This window comes from Marmota monax, unplaced genomic scaffold (assembly GCF_021218885.2).
Source record: "Marmota monax isolate L192 unplaced genomic scaffold, Marmota_monax_Labrador192_F-V1.1 WCK01_AAM20220418_F8-fsc00065, whole genome shotgun sequence".
NCBI classification, from domain to species: Eukaryota; Metazoa; Chordata; class Mammalia; order Rodentia; family Sciuridae; genus Marmota; species Marmota monax.
In genome coordinates this window covers 4,322,456-4,344,044 of record NW_026694038.1, presented here as the reverse complement: position 1 = coordinate 4,344,044, position 21,589 = coordinate 4,322,456, and the positions used below count along the sequence as shown (strand labels likewise).

Genomic DNA, 21,589 nt, shown 5'->3' with positions numbered 1-21,589 from the left:
TCACCAGTCTCTGCTAATTTTGAGCAGGATGTATAGTTGTTTATTCTTTTTAATTAAGAGAAGATATATGATACACACACACACACACACACACACACACACACACACACACACACACACATATATATATATATATATATATATATATATTTGGGCAAATAGTTTCAAAATTGGTTATTTTTACATCTAATTTATGCCATTTTGTTATTTTTTTCTTTCTCTTTAATTGCTTTGTATTTAACTTTGATAATTTGTAAAGCCATTTACTTTCTTCACTTGTAAACACAAATATACAGTACACAGAATAATAAAATTGTAAATGTTTCAACTGAAATTTCTGTCCAAGTGAGTTCACTTACTAAGCTGCTGAGTCATTGAGCTGGTATTCAGATGCCCTTTCAAAGCAAGCTTGAATTCCTGGATCTCCCCAGAGTCGTTTTATTATCTCAGCCAGTTGAGATGTCATGGTGCCATCTTCCAGGGTATTAGCCATTGTAAAAAGTTGTTGCTGGTCTTCCTAGAGAAATGTTTTGGTTGGAAGGATAAAAATGTGTAAATTTGCAATCGCATTTTGCTCTCTAATAGAAATTTTATGATTTTTATTTTAATCCTTTTGATAATGATTCTACTGAACGTTTGTTTAAAATGTATTAAGATCTACAGAACTGAAGTTCCTTATAATGGTTGGTGGAAGTCCAGTAAAGTATTCCTCTGCAAATTTATAAAATGTTCTATGGAGAAATTACTGTATTTTGGTATACATTACTGACTTCTGAAGATGATATAAAAATGATAACTCTTGGTATATATTTAGTTATCAGGTGTGAGAATACTAGCTAAAAGAATAATACAACTAAACTGGCATTTTGTCTTCCTTAGATTATAATCATACTTTTTTTAAGAAAAAAAATGCCAAGAAAGAATTATAGTAAGAACAGAAGATAAATTCAATATTTTAAATTTGTATATATTTAAAAATTAACATATGATATTAGTTGCCATCAGAAACCTCTTTGTAATCTTATAAGTAAGCAATGATAAACACTTAGATCTACAAAAAAAAGTTTTTGAAAATTCCCAGAGGTGTTTTGAGTACATGTCTTTGGAGCAAGTCAATAGAGCAGAGGTGAGAACTGATTAAGAAATAAAAGAAAAGCAAGTATTGTGTTAGCCTTCTTACTATGATATTTAGAAGTTTCAAGGGAAGAAAGAAATAGAAGTTTACTGAGTAAAAAAGCTCAATTTACAGTACTCTACAATTTATTTAAACTAATAATTAAAACCCTTTAGTGACAAAAATATTTGTTTTAAAGATTAGGAATTTGAGTTTCAGAGTCATAACAATAGCTCAGGCAAATGAAGGAGGAGTCTGGGCTCAAATCCTGGCTGTTAGCCTCCAAACTCCCATTGCATCTGGCTTGGGCTTGTAATCTTTCTGATGAATATTATCACAATATTAAAGATCACATAAACTCTTTCTCATAATCTTCACAATAACAATGAGACAGATGCTCTGTTTTCTCCATTTACATGTCAGGATTGAAAACTCTCAAAACTTAGCTTGCCAAACCAACAAACACAATGAGTATCAGAAGAGGAGTCAAACTCAAACACATTTTGTGTAACGTCAGGTTGCTATGAATGAATTAAGAATCTGCTGCTCTGCTGATAGGATTCAATTTATTTTTATTCTAAATTTACTATAGGTTTGTTTTATTATTTTTATAAAAAAAATCTCCTTGTGTAAAAATCAAGGATATGTCTCTTAATGACTGTTAAGGCTAAACAGCCTTATTTCATCTTTCTTTATAATCAGGTTTTATTATTATAACCAAATTGATTAGATGATCATTGGGTCAGTTGTTAAGTGGCCCCAAACAGGACTTGACACCATTTTCTTGCATCAACTCAGGATAAATTTGAAAAACCCTTCTTCCCTATTAGTGAGATGTGAGAGAACTGCAAATCCAGTGAAATATGATCTGGTCACTTTTGCTGGCAGCAGCCTCTGTGGCTCCTTCCACTATTAAAGTGCCTTTTAGGACAAATGATGCAATGAAACAGCTGCTCACACAGTTTTATCCCTAAAGGGAACAAATTACATGCCTTGTCAGCATTCCTTTAGAAACCAAACAAGTACACTCTTCCCTTTCTTTCAAAATATTCCATTTTAAATTGAAATACATTTTATTTGTATAGGTATCACTGTTTTTTTCTTTTTTGACCATAAATAGCATTTAATTGAACAAAGTACATCTTAGTTCTTGATGTGCTTGTGTACACATTGAAGCATTACTTAAGGAATCAAAATTTATATTTTTAAAAGTTTGCATCTACCAATCAAAATTTGCATTTTAAAAATATATAAAACCAAAATTCAGTTTATTGTGAAAAGTTATCATCCACATTACAGCCAAATTGATTGAAAAAATGAATTCTTTCAGATTATTTGACTCCTGCATTTTAAAAACTCCAGTAATTTCCCACCAATCTAAAAAAAAAAATAACCCATATCCTCCTCTATGGCTCACAAGGCTCTACATATTTTGATACACATCTTTTTTTCCAACCTTATTTCCTGCTTTCCTGTCTCTTCTGTCTATCTCCTCACTCTCTTCAAGCCTCAAGAAACACTGGGCCCCTTGCTGTTCCTTGAACTCCACCAGCTCCTTTGAAGAGGATTTGGATGCCTGTCCCTCAGTGTTTTTGTTCAAGGCTCCTCAAGGAAGCCTTATCCTACCACTCTTCCTTCCATCATTTTCTATCCTCTTTCCCTTTCTTATTCTTCTTCACAGAGCTTATTATTATATATAACATATTATTCTTCATTTTGTCTTTTGTATTTGACTGGAAGCACATGAAGGCAGAAATTGTTTGGTTTATTTCTATATTCTTAAGATGGAGAGCAGAACCTAACATAGTACATGTCCCTAAAATGTTGTTGAATGAATGAGTCCAAATGATAAGTATGCTCATTAGCCCTGAGCTCAGGTTTAAAGAAATTTTAAGAGATCTCCAATATTATCTGCCATATTTTTCTAATAGTGCCTTGAGGGTTGGAATGACATCTGAAGAAGAGAATCTATTTCCTTATCACATATGTAAAGAAACTCGGGAATTAGGGTGACTCTGAAATGGCTTTTACTTTCCAGGTTGTGTAACTCTGGAATTACATTGTGTACAAAATGAGATACACATTTTTGTACTTTACCCAGAACTTCTTTATCAATATTACTCGTCTTGGGTGGTTTTAAGACGTCATGAAATTCTTCTTAACCCTGGAGTCATATTCCCCAAAATCATATCAAAGAAAGGAAAGAATACATACATAGCTTAGTAATTTTGAGAAATGCTAGATTAAAAATACCAGATTTGGTCAACTAGTGGATTTCCAGTCTTTGAGTACTAATAAGGGTTGCAATGTCTAAGTTATAGTATGTGTATATTCCAAACTTCCTTAACCATAAAACTGTGATTGTAGAAAAACTGAGGAATCAATGTTCATAGGTTCATATTACAGGTTCACTTTGAAAAGTGCTACATCGAAGACAGTCAAACAATATCCAAACCACATAGGAAAATTGTTATAATTTTGTCAGTCCAGTGACTGTTTTAGATGGCCTAAAATATACAATAATAATATTCAGAAAGGATTAAGTAGAAATTTACTAAGTGTCCTTATTATTTCCAGTTTCCTGGTTCTTTAGCTGTATGCTCCTTAAACATTCTATACTAATAAAGTTGATCAATCAAATGCTATGCCAAAACAATGAAAAACAAACCTCTTTAGTTGCCCTTCCTCCAACCACACATCTCATCCCTCTTCTCCTCCTCAGCTCCAGTTTCTAAAATTGGTGTCTTTATACTGTTCTCATTTCCTCAACACACTCCATTGGATTCTAAGTCTACCATTCTTCTACACCTTCTCAATAATTCCCAGTGACACCATATTGCTAAATCCAGTTGATCCTTTTTAATATGCTTCCTTCTTGAACTCCTCTCAAGACATTTCCACTTGAATAACCTCCATGGGGAACACTTCTCTTGAATTCTGTGATTCCATGTAGCTGATTTTCCTTTTCTGGTAATTATTTCACCCTCTCATTTGAAGTTTCCCATTCCTCTCAAGTGACTAGAAAATGTTGGAGGACTTTTTCTTTTAAACACTATTATCTAGGTTTTATTCTCCTCAATATAATTTTCTTCTCATTCTCAGCACCAAAATGCCTCCTTTGAGCTTCAACTTCACATTTGCAATTCCTTACATATGTGATTATCTCATAGAATGTACCAATGCAATAGTTCTAAAAACCATGACTACTTAATGTTTCCATTTTTAGTATTTCTGCAAATAAGGATCTAGAGCTCCAATTCATCTGTGCTGCCCTCATGAAATAGCAGATGCTTTGTAATTACTTGTTAGATATCAAGCTTTCCTTTCCTGAGGACAAATATTATTACCATCTCGATTATTGCTTGAGTGCTCGGTGTATTTCCAATATTGAACAGAATGTGGGCCACAAAAATAATTATTTAATTAAAAATAATATTTTTCAAATGATGTCTGATGTATAGATTTCAATACATAAATTTTAAAATTTTACATTATATTACATTTTCAAAATGATTTTTGAAAAATAACAAGATCTAATATTTACTAAGAACTTACATTATGTTGTATTTTGAATAAGTGGATTACTTATGTTTTTGTTTCCTGTTTTAACAGTCATTTTGATTTAAAGAGAAAATCACTAACATTTTGTGTATGAAGAAACTAAAAACTGGAAAGTAACTTTTCCAATCTTAGAGAACCAGTAACTAATACAATTTATGTAAATTTTTTATCAGGAGTTTCTTCAAATGGCAATCCATGCAATAATGCACATGGTTATGGAAAAATACATTCACTTGTATAAATAAACAAATCAAAAGCTAATCAGAACTCTGAAAGTAATGCATATAGTGTTCAGCAATTAATCTGTTGAGTAAACAGTTTTAGTCAGGTAGAGAATGTATTAATCCTACAGTTAAACACTAATGGTGGTGATTGAAACTGCAAGTGTTTACATCAGTTGAAATGAAAATATGAGCTAGGTAATGCTTGACATCAGTGATGTTTTGATATTTGAGGATATAAGTATTTCTGGAAAGTCATGACAATTTCTTAGGGTTGCTTAACTTGCATTCTTTGTACCAAAGTACAGTTTGAATGAATTGTACTCTTTATTTGCTGCATAATGGCAGCAATGTAGAGAATCTTATTTTCATTCCACTTGTATGTCAGATCATTAAGACTCTTAACCAACAGATTCCAAGCACTTAGTGAGATCTGGCTTCTCTGATTTAGGAACACTGGGCCATATGAAGCACACATATTTAAGAAAAGTAGCAACAGAGCTGGGCATGGTGGTGCATGCCTATAATCCCAGTGGCTCAGGAGGCTGATGCAGGTGGATGGCAAGTTCCGAGCCAGCTTCAGCAATTTAGCAAGGCCCTGAGCAACTTAGTGAGACCCTGTCTCAAAATAAAAAAATAATTGGCTGGGGATATGGCTCAGTGGCTAAGCGCCCCTGGGTTCAATTCCTAGTACCAAAAAAAGAAAGAAAAATGTAGCAAAAGGCAAGGTTGTGACATGCAAATTCAAATATCATTAAATCACTGTCAAAGGAATTTGGGGGGGGGGGGTACAGGTAATTCAGTAACTATTATTGCTGGGGGAAAAATATTCCTGATTATAACAAGCATATGAACAACAACAACAACAACAAAACAATCTCTTTATAAGGGAAAGCACTGTAGTAGAAACCAGAAGTGGTTTTTAACCCTAAACTTGAGCTATTTGAGGCAAGCCAATTAATCATCTTTGGAGCTTATCTTTCTCATCTTTAAATTAAGGAAGCCATATTAGGTTATCTCTTAAAGGCCAGTTTAAAATCTTAGGACCCTAGGAAAATTCAAGGTGAGAGATAGGTGAACTACCCTTAGATAGAACATAGTCACTAAGTTTCAGAATGATAAAGAATAACAATAAAAAATTAAAAAAAAAAAAGAATAAAAGGATCTTGGAGTTCAGCTCCTCCAAATTCTCTTTACCCAGGTGAGAAGGAAAGTGAATACTGAAAAGAAGGTAACTTAGTGGTGTTAGCTATAGGGAAAGATAGACATGGAAGTCAGGAGACCCCTGGTCTAGGCCTTACAAACTATCCATAGGAAGAGCATCCTTAGCATTTCCTCCTTTTATGGAGAAAAAAATGACAGAAGAAAGGGGATTTGTCTTTCCATTTAAAATTAAGAATACAGAAAAGACCTTTTTCTTTTCATCCTAATGACTTACAGGGTCATGTGGCTTTCTTCCTTATCCTTACTATACTGTTCTTATATTTTTATTCTTTCTATAACAAGATATCTAAGAATTACATTGGAACAGTTCAGTTGATATCCCTGGAGGTAACCAGATGCTCCTAGAGGGACCATATGGACATGGATGAGCTATTCTTATGGATTATAGTCAACTACTCTTTTTATGAGGGGCATCAACAATTGGTCTTCCAGTAATAATATATGTTTAATTTGCCAACTAGAATGGCCTTATGTGTTTTCATATAAACTTTTAAAGTAAGTGAATTTATATTTATTGTAATGTGAGGTAATTATACAATATAAAAAAGAGAAAAAAATCAAATTATTTAATGTTACCTTAAAAACAAAACTATGATTACTGGAGTATATTTAGTATGCAAGTATTTTATTTATTTCTACAATTTTGAATTCTTTTCTAAAAAATTTACATTGTAAAATAAGAGTTTCCCTTTTGCTATATAAGCTTTGTAATTGTCATTGAACATTAATGATAATTGTGGTGTTAATATTAAAAACCTTAAAAAATTCTCCACAGGATGTCTCACTTTTAAACTAAAAAAAGTGTAGGGATATTGCACATTGAATTTTATGCAGTAAATCCTTTTTTATAAATAAATTTTATAAATAAAGCCTTTTTTAATCCTTAAAAATATTTTTCTTCATTATAATGCAATATTCAATATTAGATTTGATCCTTAGGAAAACAGTTAATGTTGAATAAATTTTATACTGCACAGTATAAAAGAGAAATTTTATTTAAAGGAAAATAAGAAATTTAAATCTGAATAGATCTAATGTTTCCAAAATTATGATTTCATGTTCTTAAATTTTTGATATTGATTAGAACCTCAAACATTTTAATTCCTAACATCTTATGGCTCAAACTCCATTGAAGGACCTTAATTGTCATTATTTCTGTACTTACAGCACTTCTGGGATTTCCATAATCAATCCCAAGGGTGGTCATGGCTTTCACAATGGCTAGGATGGATTGCAATGTGTTACTGTAAATTACTGCTTTGAACTCCATGCATTCTTGCTCACTATAACCATTCTTGTGGATGATCCTATAATTTAAACAAGAAAAGGTTTTCGTGAGTTGAAATATTTTTGTAACCCTAAAGCACAGACACAATAAATTCCTAGAATGGAATTACTGTATATATTCATTAAAAAGGAAGGATTGTAACCATATGTATAGGCTAAGCCCCAGTGACTTTATGCTTTTGAATTTTTATTATCATTATTCTTTAATACAATGTTTTCTTTCTGGGCTACCCATGCTAAATACAAAGAGTATATAGATTTTTTTTTTCTAGGTAAAACTCCTTCTAAAATGGCTAAATTATGATTTTACTTAGACTGTGGATTTCTTTTACTGGAGAAAAATTTCTGAAACCTGGTGTAGTGTTTACAGCATGATGTTTAAAGGAAGTAAAATAATTTAGTAGGACATTCATGTCTTTTCCTATCACTTAAGACACCCTGGAAAATAGGAGTACCCACTTTCTATTTATAGCTTTAACAAAGGCATTTCTTTTTTTATTTTTTACCTACTTTTTAAAAAATGCAGGTAATTGCCCTCTCTTAATTCCTGTCACTCTGCTCTGTGTACGTGCCACAGAGCCTTCTGCTCTGTGTACGTGCCACAGAACCTTTGAGCTGAAATAGCCAGACACTTTATTTGGCTGAACTCTTCTCTTCCTTCCACTCATTGAGTCACAAGTCAAGGTTTTACTAATAGTTTTGGAATAATAACTTAAAATAGTTTTGCTCGTGCTTACTTGACTTTTTTTTTTTTTTTTTGCATTTCGATTGCATAGTATGTCTTGATCCTTTCTGTTTTTTTTTTTAATATTGATTTTGGAGTGTTATATATTCATTTTTGGCTGTCTTATTTCTAAAGATTTTTACTGTATCTGAAGACATAGAAGCTTTAGCATAGGAAATAAAATGAGGACCAATGCCTCTACTAGCTTTGAAGAAATTAAAACCATCAACTACAAAAATATGCAACTAGAAAGAGTGATTATTGAGCTTGGCCAGCTGGCTGGCTGACTCACTCTTTCCCTATTTCCTTCCTTCCTTCCTTCCTTCCTTCCTTCCTTCCTTCCTTCCTTCCTTCCCTCCTTCCCATTTGATTACCAATAAATGCTGCATTTCTAAGTAGGTACATGATCGTCTTGCTGCATTTAACAATTAAATAACTTCGATAAACAAAATGCGCAGAAATCATAGAATAAAAAGGTGATATGTCTTTATGAATAGATCAAGAACAAGTTCATTCAAGAAATCCTGATTAAAAATAAAACTGGAAAATATTTTAAATGTTAAATTAAAATAGTAGTTATGAACAAAGTTGGAACATTTATGTTTTCCTGGTGGAACAAATTCTGATGACTCTTTTTATCAGAAGGCAAAGAAATGTTAAGGAAAATGATAAAAGCAGAAATAAAAATATCCAGTTGAAGCGGATCTTTAAGAAACATTTTTTTTTCAGGAGTTGTGTACATTGATTTCCATAATATAGAGCTCTCTAACTATAAGTTGGTTCCTCTATCTCTTTTCAAATGAGTAAGCTTTATTGGGTATTTTCTGCTACATACTGCATTATTTGCTAAAAAGAGTGAGTGAATCATACTAGTCTCTCCTCCCCCAAAATATATACACTAGAGCCCTACTATATAATACTGTAGACAATAGCTGTATTATTTAAAATTAAAAATAAAAAAAAATAGTTAGTCAATCATACTGGCTGGATTTCAAGTGGTTATTAAAGCCACATGTGGCTAGAAGCTACCATTTTGGAGAGCATAGATATCATCAGCAATGTTCTGTTGGAGAATACTATGTTACAGAAAGGAAGAGAATACAAACAGGGTGTTTTATTTGCGTGTGTGTGTGTATGTATGTGTAATGTGGACATGTATAGCAACATCTGCATGTGATGAGAAGCATTATAAAAGAAAGAGAATTATGAACTCTATAAAGATTGGGTATATGGATGGTGGCAGGAAAGATTTTCCAGGGACAGTGATGAGTAGCTGATTATTCAGATATAAGCAGTTATTCCTACATAGTCAAATGGTCAAATTATCATTTCTAGATGGTAATTATTTATAGATGATTCTAGGAAGAAGGATTGGTATGAACATACAGATAATTTCAATTACCAAGCTTTCAATATATATTAAGCACTGTGGTAAGTGAAACTCTCACATATGTAATGGCTGCATAATATTACAACTGAAGGATGAATAGATCCATAATTTTATAACCTATTTGGCTGTGTTTTCTCTTAATTCATGGTACTTTATTCTACTTCATATTTTATCAATTTAATTAATGATATAAATCTCCTTATACACACATTTTCAAAATTTTGATATTTAGATTATTTTATTTTTGCTTTTGCATGCTTCAAATTGTTATTGAAATAGAAGAAAAGAAATTAAACAAGCAGTGGTTTATGTTGTAACCCAATAGTTTCATCATTGACTGGGGTCATTCCCTAATTTAATATATCTGAAAGAATAAGGCTTTTTAACATTTAAAAATATTCTAAAAATGTATTCCCCTCTTTCCTTCCTCCTCCTTTTTATACAGTGACAATTGTCCCTTAAAATTTTTTAGCAGGGTCAGAGTCAAAGTTTCACTCATTTACCTTAATTTGTCTGTCGCTACTTTATTCATTTTAGATCTTGCCATTTTATTTTTAGCACTTTTTGCCCCTTATTTCTTCATTAATAAATACAGGTCTAGTTACTTAATTATAAGGGACAAAAAAGTATAGAAATCAAAAGCAAAAGTAAATTGAAATCCATTATAGCAATAATTTAAGTATGCATTTCATTTCCACATAGGCAAAATGCCAGGGATTAAAAAATATTGTTTCCTCAAATGGATAACTGACATATTTAAAAATGTTTATTGCTTATGCCTACAGTAATAGGGCCTCTAGATCATTCCCAGATTAAAATAATTAAAACATGGCTGCTTTTAGTATTTATCCTGTTGAGAAGCAAAATTTAAAAGAAAAATGGTAATAGCAAGTATTACTTCTCTGTTAGGCTTTCTCTTGAAGAAGCGAGGGAATATTTGACTAAGAACTAGGATAGCTCTATCACTACTACCTGCTCTAGTAGTGATATGTAGTAGATGAGATTACCAATCAACATTTCTCAAAGCATTTACTATAAGAATGGTCAACTACATGGATTGACATGAAATATTAAACATTTTACATAGTTCTATACTTACTTCATTTGTTTAACGATTGTACTTTTTCCAGATTCACCTGCTCCTGCAACAAAAAGAAGGGAATGTTATCAAGCAATATGCAAAATTGGTATAAATATTAAAACCTGTCACTTTCTCATGTGTAAATTCTAACAGTTGCCTCTCCTAATAATATCTCCTAAAGCAGGGGTTGTATAGTACCAGAACAGAATTGTATCATTGCAATTGAACAATTTGAGACACTAATACCTCCTGGCTTTGCAACCCAAGGAAATAGTCCAAAATTTCCTCAGTCTCTAAGTCACTCTTGCTCTCCCAAAATGTCTCCTCATACATCTTATTTTAATAAAAGGCAAGAAGAAATAACAAGAACTAGGCAATAACTTTTTATTTCCAGATCTGTTCAAAGTCTATTATAACTAAAGGATGGGCTCTTCTCTCCAGTATCTTATTTACCTTGGGACATTGGTGCAATCTCTTGTATTTGAACAAAGAAAAGTTTCTAATAACAGAAAGCAAACCTAAGGAGCCCATGGGGTGAGGATTCATGTGAGAATGTCACAAAATGCCTTATGCATTACTAGGTGCAGCCTAGGAGGATGGTGTGGGGCATTGCAAGTAAGAAACCAGTAGTAGTTCTACAGAGAAATATATTGCATTTATCTGGAATGTGTACTTTAATTGATGATATACAATATAAAACTTTAGTTTTTGTATCAAGCATCCTATAAAGGAATAAAAAACACTCATGACTTTTATAAGATAAAACACGAACCCTGAATGAAAGGAGATGGTTTTTCCTGGTTACGTCTCAGGGTCTTTGGAGGATAACTCTTGAATCTTGTTTGTCATTAACAAGTATTTATTTGGGAAATGAAAACTAAGAAACACTAAAGTAGAATGTGATGAACAAGGTTTGAGATTTGCTTCCATCTCTTTGTGTGACTGTGTTATATCTTCAGTAAATACTTTAACCTCTTAATTTTCTCACTTACAAACTGAGAATAATTACCTCCCAAGAGCACTAGAGAACTCTTATAATAAGCATGAATTCTTCACACACTTACAGTGTAAATATACACGTAAAGCAATGTTATCTGAGGATCCAAGGATCTAAAAACTCTGCAGTGATTCATAGAACAATATAATATCCTATTACGGATACTTCCATGTGCTTAGCAAGTAAAGCTGGAGGAACTGGATAGCTGTATATAAAAAGAACATTGACTCACATCCCAATGTACTAAAAATTAATTTGAAATCATTGATAAACATATATAAACCCCATATTTATAGAAGTCTGAGAGAAATTCATGGAAGAATAAATTCTCACAATCTTGAAGTAGCCAGATTTTCTTGGATAAGATTATAAATTGATGCATAAACAAAAAGTAAAAACAAACAAAAAAGGACAAATTGGATTCAAAAACAAACAAAAAAAGCCACTGACCAAGAGAAAGACTCACAAAATATGTATGTATCAGATATAGGCAGGTATCCATTGGTGTACATGCAGTGGAGCTCAGGGACATTAACATGGAGAATGTTTAAGAGGGCAGGAACACAGAAATAAAGATACTGAGAATGACAATGAAAATGAGAGCATTTGATGAAAATATTTAATTATTGCCACAGTTAGCAAATGATTTCTTCTCTCAGAAACTCAGGTTGAAATTCAATCTCCATGATGGGATATTAGGAGATGAAGTCAGGTGGAATCCTTAAGGGTTGATTAAGGCTCTGCTGGACAAACCTCAGGAATCAATTAATCCATTTATGAAGTTTAGGGTTAATGGGTTATTTCAAGAGTGGATCTGCTATAAAAGCCAATTTGGCTAGGCTTCTCACCCACCCTGTCTCTCACCATGTGAAGCCCTGCACTGTGTTGGGACTCTGCCAACAAGAAGGCCATCACCAGGGCCCTTTACTGTGGACTAGAAACATTGGCAAAAATAAACCATTTTTTTTCTTTATAGCTTACCAGGTCTTGGTATTGTGTTATTAGCAACAGAAAATGTACCAAGTTACTTATCTATGAATTTTAGACATGCTGTGGGTAGGGGTGGAAAGCAGTAAATTCAGGCAACTTCTTGGAGTTTTAACTTTTCTGATTTTACAGATAAAAGTAGGAAGTCACCAAAAATGAGTTAAGTGTAGTAACATAAATTAGATCATGAAATTTTTATGTATTATGTATGTATAAAGTGTTGTTGAAGAAAACTCAGAATTTTATAATTAACACAATATCATATCTTAAATGTGTCTCATAGTTTCATTTATCAACAAAACTATGATATTGAACCACAATGGCCAAAAGCATGATCTAAAATGTCAGAGTAGAGTTTTACACTGTTGATGCTAATTTCTGTATCTCTAGGAGAAGCAAATGGCTTCACATATTAGAACCAGTTTCAGAAATTGGGTCGTAGGACATTTTTGAAGTCTAAATGTACCTTCTTTGTACAGATTTCAAACTTGTGCAACTAGGGCAATTTTCAGATTTCTGAAAATTCAGGATAACAAGTAGAAATAGATATTATCTTTTTAACAGCATAGTAGTCAACTGCCCTGTTTTTACAAAAGTATCATGATTTATATGTAAGCAAAGGTAGCATCTCAAAGTTTTATCCAAATTATACTAACATGTGTATCCACCCTAATTTAGACTTTTACACTGACCCTCAACCACTCTATCATTCTTTCCCTACTCTGTCTTTACTTTTTTGCTAGCATTTATCCTCTTCTACATGCTTAATCATTTTTCCTGTCTGTCTTCTGTCAGGATCTTTGTTTTGTTCATGAAGGTATCCAAAGCATTTGGTACCTAACTCGATAGATTATCAATGAAGCAAATTATTTAAACTCATACTTCAAAAACAAGATTCTGAGGCTGGGGTTGTGGCTCAGTGGCAGAATGCTTGCCTTACATGTGTGAGGCACTGGGTTCAATTCTCAACACTGCATATAAGAAAAATTTTAAAAAGTTAAGATTCTGTCCTTTGTACTATATGTAATTTTTACTTCGTAGGATTAAAATGTTTTATTAAGCTTTGATGAACAGATGTATCTACACCTAAATTTAATTCTGTTTCACAGCATTTTTATCTTGTCCCTGGCCTACCTAAATATAGCTATTTTGTTCAGTTGTCTAAATCAAGGCCTACCTTATATGATACTGAGGAAATAACAATGGTGAAACTATAGTAATAATGTTTCATTGTCTGTGGTGATATACGGATTCTTTCTGCTGGATAAACCTCCACAGTTCTTTTTATGCTTTTGTGTCAGTGAGCTCTATACCACAAGTAGTGAAAGTTAACAAAGTTGATGAATATAAAAATCAACCAAAGTAATTTGCTAATATTTCTTCATTCTCTTTAACTAACATAACTAAACACAAACTGACAGATTGGGTATGAACATTTCTTTTAGTGGAATCAGTAATGCCCAAGAATGAAATATCTAGGAATAAAATAAAATCAGATTAATATATCACCTTGCACATTTTTGGAAGAAAAATGGCTATATTATTATCCATGGCTAAGAGTTTTTGTTTGGGAGAGTGGCAAGAGCCCCAAACAATGAAATTTGCACAATATTCTTGTTTGCTGATTTTAGAAAATTTGCTATTTTGCTATAAGATATACATCACATTGAATGAAAAATTATCCAATAAAATTATAAAACTGCCCTTGATAGAGTTTTTAACTCTCTAACAATGAAAGTGAATGTTAGATATTATAACTTCATCCAACACATATGACAATTTTGTAGATTATCTCACTTTTCCAGTTATACATATATATATATATTTTTTTACAGACTTGAAAATTACAGATATATGGAGATACGAGAGAAAAGTCAGTGGACTCAGGGGAACTTCAGTAATAGCCCATGCAGCTGTATTTAGTGTATTTTGTTCATAGTGGAAATACTGGGGAAAATAATTATGGAGAAAATATGAGATTGAGTAAAGAAGATCTTGTTGCTAAATGTCAATTAAGTCACCTTAAATAATTCAATATTGTCTATGATTCCCACAATGAAGTAAAAACTATTTAGATGTTTTATCTTAAATGAAATAGCTACCTTGAGAGAACGTTTGTAAGAATTTTCCAGAATTGAGACTGGAGTTGTAGCTCAATAGTAGAGTGTGCATGTAGCATACATGAGGTCCTGCGTTCAATTCCCAGCACCACAAAAAGAAAACAAAAAGGAATTTTCCAAAACTATATGAGCATGTGTATCATGAACAAATATTGCATTAAAAACTGCTGTTGGTCAGATAAATTTAATCACAAATAAATTTCATTTTATGCCTATTGTTATAGACTAGTTCCTGTCATTCCTGAGTACCATAGCAGTTTGACTCCAATCGCCCTTGCAGATACTAAAGTCTTTGGAAGCTCAGGTTTATTATATGACATATTGGCTCATAATCTATGCATATTCTATCCACATTTAAAATCTTCCCTAGATTACTTATAATGCTAACATTATCCCTCCTACTAATTTTATAATATATTGCTTAGGTAATAATGACAAGAAAAAATTTAAACATGGTTAGTACAACTGCAATTTCTTTTTGAGTATTTTTGATCCTTGGTTGTTAGAATGCATGCATGTTGAGCCAATGAATGCCAAAGGCAACTGAATAGTCAGTTGGTAATCTTAATAATGACACTAAGACCTGGATTTCTAAAATTATTCCTGAGGCTAGAAGGTATATTTTTACATACCAGTTCTTTGTAATTTAGCTGGCAATTCTTAATGTATCTAAGTTAGGTAGAAAAAATGACTTGCGGCTTTTAATGAAGCTTCATATTAAAAATTAATACTTTTCCCTTAGAATACTTTTCAAAAGGTTTCTGGACCATCCTTGCTCTATGTAGTAACTTCAGTATTCTATGTGAAGGTCCAATATAATCAACTATAATATTAGTATGAAAAATCCTAAAGAAAAAAATTCTATCTAAAATCTCTTTGATTATTTAAAACTTCATTGCAAAGTTATTTTAGAAATGAAGTAAGTGCTCAGTCCCACTCTCACATTGATTGTCGGGTTTAGTTCACAATCACCATTCCATTCTTGCAGGATTAGATCATGTTACAGAGTCAAATATAGACACCATAACAGCATGTTCACATATGCTGAGAGTGTCCTGAAATAATCTCTTCCCTTCAAATAGTGGTCATCACTAACATTATTTTCTAGGTCAAGGGGTACCAAGGGAATTTTAATAAGATATGCATTTGTTTCTCTGAAGCAGATAATGTTTCAAATAACTAAATGTTTAAATTTATACTTCTCAATTATTTTAATACTCAATTATTTTGTTATAAATATAATAAATTAGGGATTTTATTCCATATTTTATGTGCAAATATGAAAAAAAAAATTAAAGCTGGACAGTATCAATGCCTATAACTGAACTTCAGCTAAACCCACACAAGGCTGGATTGCTCATGGTATATAACTTGTGAAAATAGGTAAAATGACATTAACCACTTTGACTTATAATAATATGTAAGTTTTTTTTTAATATTTATTTTTTAGTTATAGTTGGACACAAAACCTTAATTTATTTATTTTACGTGGTGCTGAGGATGGAACCCAGGGGCTTGCAGGTGCTAAGCTAACGCTCTACCGCTAAACTACAACCTCAGCCCATATGTAAGTTTTTTTATAGATGGTCTTAAAAATCATATAATTATAGAGTTGAAACTTTAGAAATTATCCAGCTATGTATACAGTTTTATTATGCACATGAGAGAAATTGTCCAGTAGAGATTAAAGTAGTCATTCAATGTTCATCATCTCCTCAAAACAGAGAAACTATCCTGACTCCAACATTAATGTGCTGTCATGTCACATTCTTTTTAGGTATGCACTGATAAAATCAGTGTTAAAAGTGTTTCAATACTTACTTTATAAATCTTTTTGCTCCCATTTTAAGTTAATGTGAAAAGTGTGATTTTATAGACAAATTGTATTGCAGTGTTGGCTGTCATCTGTTGACACTAAAAATGTTTTGAGGAGTCTTTTTTGAAACAATGATTTTGCTCATTATCCCTCCTTCTAATTTAGCAACATCAAAAATTTCTGTCTCTTTTACGTGACAGCCCTTCAAATAGTCTGGACTCAGAGAAGAAACATGGCATAGGCATCCTTATGGTTTGGGGATTAAATAAAGGCTTACACTCATTTCTGACTATGACTTGTTGTCTTCATTAAATATAATGTCTGTGAGAGTCAGCTTCCTCTTTTATAAAAGTTTAGGGATTGTGAGGATTAAATTATGGATATAAATGACCTAGAACATAGTGTAACGTAGAGTGAGATCTCTATATTTTCTCACATTTGAAGAATGTGCTACCATCTTTATAAAGAGATTTCCCAAGTACAGTGTCTTCCATTCTTTTAATTCTTTCATTGGAGCATGACTGTTAGACCTCTTACCCTCTGAACTGCATTCCATGCAAGAACCAACATTCTTCTGGAATGTCGAGAGTGAAAATTGTGCTGAAGATACAATATTTACAAAGAGTATTGACATCCTAATATAGTAGGATAGGAGTGCAAACTAAGTCTGCCTCACCTGATGCTTGTTTTTTAATAAAATATTCTTCATAATAGAGACTATGATTTGTTTGCTCCCTTCCCTGGGCCTTTTGTTGTTATCATATTTTTCACCTACATAGAGGCTCTAATTAAAATGTTTCTATTTTTTTCACATCAATTCATTCTATATAGCTTATTCCACAAAATGTGTGTATATGAAATATATATATATATATATATATATATATATATATATATGATTAGCTTTTTGATACAGGTTTCTAGGCTTCAATTTTCTCAAAATTCTATAGGTTTTACAATGGTAAAATTTTGGAATGAAGAGATTAAAGCAGGAAAATCATGATTTTGAGTTCAGCCACAGCAATTTAGGGAGGCCCTAAGCAAATTAGTGAGAACCTGTTTAAAAAAAAAGAAATTAAAAAAAGCTAGGGACATAGCTCAGTGATAAAGGACCCCAGGTTTAATCCCAGTAGCAATAATAATAATAATAAAATTAAAATAAAAGTTTTGGGAAAAATAAACAACATTGGGTTATTATTTATTTTCTTACAAATGAAAATATGCAATTTTTTTTGCTCGTATAGAACATTTAGAATTTTGACTTAGTCTATTACTATATCCTTCCCACTAAATCTTACTTGAGTTTGAAATGCATGTCTTATCCACCTTCACCCAAATCCCTGATAGGGGTGTTGAAGAGGAAATGGTCAAGGGCAGGAAGCTCTCATAACAGACTATTTTGTGAACAGGAAACCCATTAATCATTGTAAGTCCTTGTTCAAGATATGTAGTCAACAATGCTAAATATGCGTCATTAAGTATGATGAGCATAGAAGACTTCTGTACATACTGTTTATCTGGTTAAGGGAATTCCCTTCTCTTCCCAGTTTGAAAAGTGTTATTAGGGATGAGTGAAGAATGCTATTATTAATTTTTTAACATCTCCTGATATAATTATGGTGATTATCTCCTTTAATATGATAATATGGTAAATAATATTAACTCATGTTTTGATAGTATTTCAACCTGCACCCTTCCTTGGTTCCTTTTTTCCCCTTACATTCTATACATCATTGACACCAGTTAACTAGTACTTTGACTTGGCTTATGTATCTCTGTCTGTGAGAATGAATACCAGCCCTTGTCTTTGTCAGATTTTTGTCATCAAGTTGTCAAATAATGAACTAAGAATAATTTCTTTAAAAAGTTTTATAGTGTTGAGATGATATGTCCATGGACTGTTTTGTACAATTTACTTCTAAAACAAAATTAATACATTTTCAGATAAATTTATGCATTTTCTTTGACAGAAATAAAGAATAACACAATGCTTATTTTTTCCAAAAAAATTATAAATTTTAAAACCTATAGAAGTTTGGAAACACAGTGCTTTGAAAGCTGCATTTTATGTTGACTTTACCAATTATGAATGGTTTGCCTATTTGCTTTCTCATTAATAGGCATATATACATATACACACTTCTGTATACATTTTTATATCCTTTTTTGCTGATCTTTTGAAAGCAATCAATTTAACCAAAAGATGCATAAGAATGTCTCTTCTAAGAAAAGGGCATTTTTTCTATAGAATTAAATACTATTTTCATGCTTACTGTAAGAAAATTTATATTGATCCAAGAAGGTACCTAAGAAACACTACATATTCAAATTTAACTGATTGTCACAAAAAATGTTTTGTGCTTTTTGTATTTCTTGCATTCACGATCCAATCATAACTTATATTTTTCCTTTGTGGTTATGTTATTTAAACTCTTAATTTAGAAAATATTCTCTTGTTATATTGTCACTTTTTTCCTAATGTTAGCATTTTCCTAACTTATGGGACTATTTTCACATATGTTGTGTCTGCTTAGATTCAATGTAAATATTTTAGCATAGATAACACATAAGTAATGCTGTGGTATTTCAGTGCATCACATTAGCAATTGTATGGTATTTTTATGTTGAGTACCTATTTTTGTAATATAGCAATCATAAGCATCATCAATTTATAATATCCCTTATCAGCCAAACTATTTAAATGTTTTATTTATAGTGAAATGTCTTGTGTTCTATCTTTTAAAGTCATCAGTTTTTTGAATAGTCCACCTTCTGATTTAATGATTTTAAAAAATTGCTGATAATATTCATAGTACCCATTATAACTTATAGTTAATAATACTGTGTTGCATAATTAAACATTTGCTATTTTCTAGATATTTTTATCTTATCATAAAATAATAATAGTAATGAAGAGGGTGGTAAAAACTTTTAGAAGTGATAAATATGTGAATGGCATAGATTGCTGTGTATTATACTTATCACCAAACTCATCAGGTTGTATACATTAAATACATACAACTTTTTGTATATAAATCATACATCCATAAAGTAGTTTTTAAGTGCCATATGAGCTTTCTTGGATTTTGAAAACATTACTTTTTGAAAATGTATTGTTTTTTTTTTTTTAATTTTATATGATCTTTAGGCCAGAAAATAAAGACACTAAAATAAAGAATTTATGATTTGTTTTTCCAGTGCAGAACTATTTTAGATAACTAAATAGCTATTGTCTAAGTGTTCATTATTTTGGGGAATAATGAGAAACACAAATTTTATTATAAATTAATGTTTAAATTTAAAAAGCCCCAATTAATTACTAAGCTGTCTGTGGTGACTGGATATTGGGAAAAAAATGAGAGTCTAAGTGTGTCAAATACATAACTCCTTCTTGAGTTATCCCTCCTAATTTCAAGACCCATATATTGATCTAATAGATATTTCCATTTTGTTGTACTAAAAATAATCATGGATCTATCCTAAATTGTGACTCCATTCCTTTCTTCCCCAGCCTCAAACTTGTCCTGAATTTCACATAAATAATCACTGTCCCTAGCTCTATCCTATTTCCTCCTCTCACTTACCATTCATATGCAATCAGCCCCCAATTCCTGTTGTTTTGTCTCAGAGATAAGTGTATGTTAAATATTTCACAGTGTATGAAAAATGTGTAGGATACATATTATTTTAATTCTTTCAGTTAAATAAATGTTTATTGAACTTAAAATTGTCTTGAAATATTGTTCTCCATTTCAAATGAATAAAAAACATAGAACAAACATAATTCTTGAACTAAATGAATACACACACACACGTTCTAAAATGAATCAAATGCAGTATTTTTTTAAGTGGACAGGTAATAACACAGGTAATATTCAGTAATCTAAATAATATTTTTTATATAATTTGAAGTACCTTGTCATTACTATCTAAATTACTTGACTAATTGATTTTAATAGCACAATTAAATAAATATATTAATTTTGGTTTCAAACCACTCAACACATTTCTCTTCAAACAAAATAATATAGCTATTTATAACTTGTAATTGAAGAATGTTTTCAGTATTAAAAAGCTGACATTGGGAAATAACTAGGATGAAATAAAATGATAAATGCATAAGAGTTTTTTTAGAATAGCAAATTGAAACATGTAATATTTACCTGTTTAACAAAAAATATGTACTTAAATACTAAACATAATAAATTATGAAATATTTACAGTGCATACAAATATGTTTCCAAACACATTTTCATAATAAATTCCTCATAGGGTGATACATTTAAAATTAAAGTTGGAAAAATGTAAACATATCATGTTTGAAGACAAGTCAGTTTTTCAGAGCAATGGGTAAAAAATATTACCTAACAGCAGCAACTTTACAGTTCTTGCTTCCCGCTCAGCATCTTCCTGAAGCTTTTTCTCCAGCTCTTTGGACCTTTTGGCTGACTCCTTGCTCTCTGAACTAATTCCGCTTCCCATCTTGTGCTGTTAGATGCTTGTCAGTTTGTGTGCTCAAACTTTTTCAAATGGAGAATACAGCTCTGGGTTGGACATAGGATTTAGGAGCAGTGCTTGCTCAAGTTGCCAGCAGCCCATTCCCACACACTATAGGATCCTGCTTTGCCTAAGAAGATGCTTTCTGATCTGTCACCTGATCAAGGGGTAAAACCATGCACCCTTGATGAAAGCCAAAGAGGAAATTCATTATGCTTTCAAATGCAATGATCACTTCTGGCCCACCTGCAAAAACATGTCATCAGAGTAGCATAAAATAATGTAGTTATCATTACAATAATGTAGTCTGTACATTCAGTGAGATCTGCTATGTGATGTGTAATTCAGAGGGAATGTTTCTCATCAATAGGCAATCTTTATTACTGACATTAAAAATTATTACTGTCAATGTTTGCATCTTATCTTCAGATATTTGGTTTTTCAAAATTTGTCATAATTGCTCCTGTGTCACAATGAGAGTAATTATCTTATCCTAATTTATCTTACCCTAATGCCTATGCTTGGATTGGCATAGTTATTGGAACTCTCTAAATATGTAAGTAAACTCGA

General features: G+C 31.7%; 1 protein-coding gene across 1 annotated transcript in view; it reads right to left on the bottom strand.

Moving 5' to 3' along the window:
- Gnat3 (G protein subunit alpha transducin 3) overlaps positions 1-21,004 on the bottom strand; it is a 39,810-nt gene extending 18,806 nt beyond the window's left edge. Inside the window, exons 1-4 of the mRNA XM_046464187.2 lie at positions 20,887-21,004; positions 10,621-10,663; positions 7,286-7,427; positions 360-517 (exon numbers count right to left, since the gene is read on the bottom strand). Coding sequence (XP_046320143.1) covers positions 360-517; positions 7,286-7,427; positions 10,621-10,663; positions 20,887-21,004 — 461 coding nt within the window. The remainder of the gene's footprint in view (positions 1-359; positions 518-7,285; positions 7,428-10,620; positions 10,664-20,886) is intronic.
- Positions 21,005-21,589: the final 585 nt, after the last annotated feature.